Here is a 5,845-nt window from a genome sequence, read left to right as displayed (position 1 = left end):
AGTGTTGACCATGCAGAGTCAGTCAGTCTGCCATGGGGCCTCGGGGATTCCTGTTTCGTCTTTTAGAAATGCTCTGGGGTCTCACTAGAGGTTGCGCCTGGTGATGGTGGTTAAGGGGCCTATCAGCTGGCCTGAAGGATGTGTTCATGTCTCCTCACCCTCACACCATCTATCCATGCTCATAAATCACTAAATCCCGACATTTTCTACAGCTCTAAGGGACTAAGGAGTGGATTTATGACAACAAAAAGTTGTCATAAATCCAGATATCTGGGTATTTGTTGAGTCTTTAAAACAGGGGTTTCAAATTTTGGTTCAGGGGTCGCCTACAACCTAATTAGATGTCAAGTGGGCCAGAACCAGTAGAATCGTAATATAATTAACTATAAATAACAATAGGTCCAACAGTATATTAGATGTTCATTGATTCACATTTAATAAATAATTTTACAAAAAAATATCCTGGACAAGTGTTTGTGCATTTTGTCATTTTTACAATTTATCAAGCGGGCTGGATTGAACACCCTAGCGGGCCGAATTTGGCCTGCGGGCCGCATGTTTGACACCCTTGCACTAGAAGCATTAGTAGAGTTTTTAAGTTGTAAAAAGAAACAACATTTTTGTTTAATTTTACCATGAAAAATGTTCAAAATAAAGTTATTTAATTGTTGGTAAATGATGCCTTATACTGGCAAGGATATTTTGTATATTTTTTTTGTATTCTTTCACATGTATATGCTATTACTGCACTACACTGTATACAGCTAACACCTTCAGGACTTCCATCTCAACGACCTCTGTTTCCTGAATTTGCAGACATCATAGTAACATCCAACGGTGAACCGGTCACATCGAAGGAAATCAAATCCTGCATCCACCAGATCCAGGAGCTGATAGTGGTCCGTCTGAACCAGGCCGTGGCCAACAAGCTGATCAGTTCTGTGGACTACCTGAGGGAGAGCTTCGTTGGAACCCTGGAGCGGTGCCTGACCAGCCTGGAGAAGTCCACCGCCGACTCTTACTCTCACAACGTCACCTCTGATCACCTGAAACAGGTGAGCGGGGAAAGAAATAATAATGTCCAAAATAATGAAATTAGACAGTAGAATATTTAGTATGACATAAATCTCACAGTGTGGGCAGAAACGTTTGATTTATTTATTTAATCAGTGAATGATTAAATTGATTCTTCCGTTTTGTTCCATCATTCGTCACAGTTGTTAAACGCGGCCTATCACGTGGAGGTCACCTTTCACTCAGGATCTTCTGTCACACGACTCGTGTGGGAGCAAATCAAACAGGTCTTTGTCTTAAACATTCATTTACCAAAAGGCTCTCTGGAGGTTGACTTGTTTTACGTTCGCTGATTCATCGTGTCTCCCTGTGTGTGTTTTTTTCTTGTAGATCATCCACAGGATAACATTTGTCAACCCTCCCGCCATCAGTCCTGAGTGGAAGCGGAAAGTTGCCCAGGATGCCATCGAAAGCCTGAGTGCCGCCAAACTGGCCCGAAGCATCTGCTCCCAGTTCAGGACTCGTCTGAACAGCTCGCACGAGGCTTTCGCAGCATCTCTACGCCAGGTTTTTTTTTTTTTTCACTCGTTCCTCTTCAACAGATGTGAAAACGGTAGTGATTGGTTGTAGAAAGCTCCATTTAAAATCACATGTTTATGACTGTTAAAAAACAATAACAGGCTAACAATGACAACTACACTTTTAACACTCTTATCACTGGTCTTATACACATTAAATATTTTTTTTATGGTCATTTGTAGAAATGTTGATTAATCTTGATTAATCTACAGCTAATCTACTGTGATTAATCACATTAAACTACAGCTCACTCGTCAGCGAAACTGGTTCTGTACAGTATGCACTAAAACGTCATCTGATCGTAAGGGAAACTTGTGAGCACCGGCTAATTAGCATTAGCGCTATTGTCTACGTCGTAACTATTTGTCATCTTGGCTTTCTAAGATGGTGTGACTCAGATTTGTTTCCAACTCTATGGAACGTTATGAATGATGAGGTTACAGTAGAGCGTGGCAGCGCGGCGTACTGACCGTTAAAAATAATGTTGATGACCTTCAGGAAAATCTCTGGAACAGTTGGTTCTACTTAAATTTCCCTGAAATCGTTGTCACATGACACGTGCATCAAACAACTGACCATAATGTCCTGCACTTACATAAAAACACTGAAACTGTGTGTGGGATTTTTTTTTCTTCAGTCCCTCATGACATAATGTCCTGTCAAACGGTTGTTGTGAACGACTAATTAATACTTTAATGCATGAAATCTGAATTATGTTGATAAATTCGTAGTTCAGCTGATTAGTTACTCTTGAGTTGCGCCTTAGGTTGTCGTCCATGTTCTTTTAATGAAGATGTTCTCGACATTAAAGAATTAATGACACAATGTAGACACATTTAATTTGAATTTATTTTGAACATAGTGGGATAAAAAAACAGTCAAGTTTTTTTTTCCATCAGAAATGATTCAAAGTCAGTCTGGTTTTTCTGACTGCACAGTACAAGGGTTAGTCGAAAAAGTTTTCAGACTGATGTTTTTAAAATTTGACACCAAAACAGGTTTAGACTCATCTCTCTGGCATCTCTGACATCATTTCATTTATCAGATTTTTCACCCCTCAAAAAATAAACGGAATAAACAACAGGTTTTTTAACTTAACTTGAGTGAAAAGCTGCTAAAATTATTACTAATTATTATCACCATGTTCAGGAAGTTTGCATCAAACAAGTAGCTTTTTGATATTTTATGATTTAAGTGCCCTTGAATTAGCGCTCAGTTTCAAAAAGTCAAGATTTTTGTCTCTGATTTCTTTGAATTTGAAGTAGAACAGATGTAACTGTTCAGTATCTGAACACAAATACATGGAAAAACACAACAAGGCCGTTCTGCTCCGTTCACAAATAGGAAATTCTTCGGGTCACATGACGGGTTGTACAGTGCATTTATCCAACGCCAGCCGTTTCCAGGTCGTGGCTCTCATCTGTTGTGTTGGTGCTTACAGCTGGAGGAAGGTCACACTGGGCGTCTGGAGCGAACCGAGGACCTGTGGCTGCGTGTGAGGAAGGACCACGCCCCTCGTTTGGCCCGTCTTTCCCTTGAAAGCCGCTCCCTGAGGGACGTGCTGCTGCACGGTGAGTCATCACCAAATCCTGCCTTTGTTAACGTTATCACGCTGACGCTGAAGCCAAAACGAGTGAAAACTCCCAGTCCTGCGGGCCGGTCTGTGTCCTGAAGAATCTGATCTTCATTCAGACACCACTGATTTTTCCAGCCTCCGTGTTCCTCTCCATGCAGTACAAATGCTTTACTGCAGTGTGTGAAGTACTGGACGGGAAAAACTAGAATATCCACGTATATTGTAAAGAAACTCTGATCTTTCTGTGCATATTTTTAGTATTTATTTATTTTATTGTTTTAGTAAAAGCACATTTTTCTTCCTTCAGGGAAACCAAAGATGGGCCGAGAGTTGGGTCGAGGACAGTATGGAGTGGTGTATCTGTGCGACAGCTGGGGGGGGCACTACCCATGTGCACTGAAGTCCGTGGTCCCCCCTGATGATAAACACTGGAACGACCTGGCACTGGAGTTTCACTACACACGGTGAGTTCATTACTGAGCATCAAGAGCCAAGAGTGTGTTTATACACAGGTGTAAATCAGAAATAATATAAGTTTGATGCAAAGCAAAAAAAACAACAATAAAGTAAAGTATTTCTTTTTCCACACGTGTGAAAAACACAGTCTGACCCACTAACACAGTGATGTGCAGCTGTTACCCATGGTGCCCATGGGTCTCGGAACATCACTGCCCCCTATCAGTGCAGCCTGGTACTTTCTGCCTCACCCTGTGCATTTTCTTTGCACATTCATGACAGACCAGAAAAACTAAAAATGTCAAACACATTCATGAAATATATTAGACAAACAGTGGAACCTGTGTGTGTGTAGTACATACTCTCTCTCTCTCTGTCTCTCTCTCTCTCTCTCTCGCGCTCTCTTTCTCTCTCTCTCCCTCCCTCCCCCCCGTTCTCTCTCTCTCTCTCTCTCGCGCTCTCTTTCTCTCTCTCTCTCTCTCTTTCACTCACTGTCTTTCTCTCTCTCTTTCTCTCACTCACTCTCTTGCTCTCTTTTTCTCACTCTCTCTCTCTTGCTCTCTCTCTCTCTCTCTCTTCACTGTTCTTCCACACTCGCTCCAGCTCCCACGGTGACTTCACCAACCAGAAGTTTACAAAAATAAAAATACGAGTATTTTTCCAAATACTGCATAGTACCATTTTAAATGCTTTGGTACCGTTGTATCGTGAACGAGCCTTGGTTCAAATCTCCGGGGCTTGTACAGTGGTGTGGCGAGACTGTGGCTCAGCGGTCCGTGGAGCTCATCTGCTCTCGCCGTGGTACGACTGACAAACGTCTTTGTCCTACTTTACTACACATCATGTGATCGTTTGCCTGTGAGCAGCTACGTTTACGTGGGTTCAGAAAGAAAATGTTTTTCTGAGGAAGAGAGGCCGTCGGTGTTTGTTACGACAGTGCGTATCCACGTAAACAGATAACGCTTCGGGGTATCATGTCGAATGCTAATGCTAATAATAGACAGACACAGAGGTCGTTCACACGTAAACAATGACTTGATAACGTGGTTGACCCACAAATGACGAGTTTCTTTTGGTTTTGTTTATTTATTTATTCATTTATTTTTAGCATAGTACCATTTTTAGCATAGCATAGCATTTAGCATAGTAGCGTGTTGATGTTACCCGTGCAGTGTCTGTGTCTTAATGAAGCGTGTCACAGTACAACAGAGACCAACATGGATGTTCTTCATGTTCTGTGTGTGGTTTCCGTGGTACCGTCTTCAGGTTCTCACGCTTTTCTCCACATCTGCTCACCACTTGTGCGTCATGTTTCTCCAGAACACTACCCAAACATGAGCGACTCGTCGATCTGCACGGATCAGTGATAGATCACACATACGGCGACGGCTCCAGCATCGCTGTGCTCCTCATCATGGAGCGTCTGCACAGAGATCTGTACACGGGCTTGAAGGTGACTCCGTGTTGCACGGGGGATTTTTTTTTTATGTTTTTTTTTTCCTCTTCTGTGTTTATTGTAACATTGTGTGGTTTCTCTTCTGTGTCAGGGTGGTTTATCCCTCAAGGACAGACTCCAGATTGCTCTGGACGTGGTGGAGGGGATTCGCTTCCTCCACGGTCAGGGTCTACTCCACAGAGACATTAAGTTGAAAAACGTTCTGGTGAGTGGGATTTTTCCCTCCACTTTCTTCCCACAGGATTAGCTGAGCTGTTCACTGCAAATAGACCAGAGGTGTGAACGTGGGTGTGAATGGGTGCTAGATGAACTGTCCAGTGGGCCACGCCCTCTTCCTTGGTTCCATCCTAATTGATTCTGTATTTGAATTATAGCTGATGTACTGTGAAACTGTAGGCACTGAACTCTGGTTCCTGGTTCAAAGTCTGTTTATAAAAATCTGTTTTTTTTTTCTGTGTTTCTTAGTTGGACAAACAGAACCGGGCCAAGATCACTGACCTTGGTTTCTGTAAACCAGAGGCCATGATGTCTGGTAGCATCGTTGGAACTCCAATCCACATGGCTCCAGAGCTATTTACAGGTACCAGCAACACAGTGACACACACATTGTTAGACCAACTTGCGGGTGTAGTATAGTAACATTAGACCAACTCCTTGAGAAATATCTGACGACAAATAATAAAAAAAATTGTTCATTATTTACTTGCTCGCAGGTGAAGAATGACGTAATGTACTAATAATTTGCTTTAAAATACTTAGCTATG

The 5,845-nt window shown here is 42.3% G+C and overlaps 1 protein-coding gene across 1 annotated transcript in view; it reads left to right on the top strand.

Annotated features, from left to right (window-relative positions):
• The window catches only part of dstyk (dual serine/threonine and tyrosine protein kinase), a 14,789-nt gene extending 9,002 nt beyond the window's left edge, over positions 1-5,787 (top strand). The window contains exons 3-10 of the mRNA XM_025060045.1: positions 673-1,055; positions 1,218-1,301; positions 1,405-1,581; positions 3,035-3,164; positions 3,477-3,633; positions 4,946-5,078; positions 5,173-5,286; positions 5,547-5,787. Of these exons, the coding sequence (XP_024915813.1) occupies positions 673-1,055; positions 1,218-1,301; positions 1,405-1,581; positions 3,035-3,164; positions 3,477-3,633; positions 4,946-5,078; positions 5,173-5,286; positions 5,547-5,717 (1,349 nt within the window). The 3' untranslated portion in view covers positions 5,718-5,787. The remainder of the gene's footprint in view (positions 1-672; positions 1,056-1,217; positions 1,302-1,404; positions 1,582-3,034; positions 3,165-3,476; positions 3,634-4,945; positions 5,079-5,172; positions 5,287-5,546) is intronic.
• The last annotated feature ends 58 nt before the right edge of the window (positions 5,788-5,845 follow it).

Source organism: Cynoglossus semilaevis, chromosome 11 (assembly GCF_000523025.1).
Source record: "Cynoglossus semilaevis isolate Cse_v1.0 chromosome 11, Cse_v1.0, whole genome shotgun sequence".
Classification (NCBI taxonomy): Eukaryota; Metazoa; Chordata; class Actinopteri; order Pleuronectiformes; family Cynoglossidae; genus Cynoglossus; species Cynoglossus semilaevis.
This window is presented reverse-complemented; position numbering and strand designations above follow the sequence as displayed.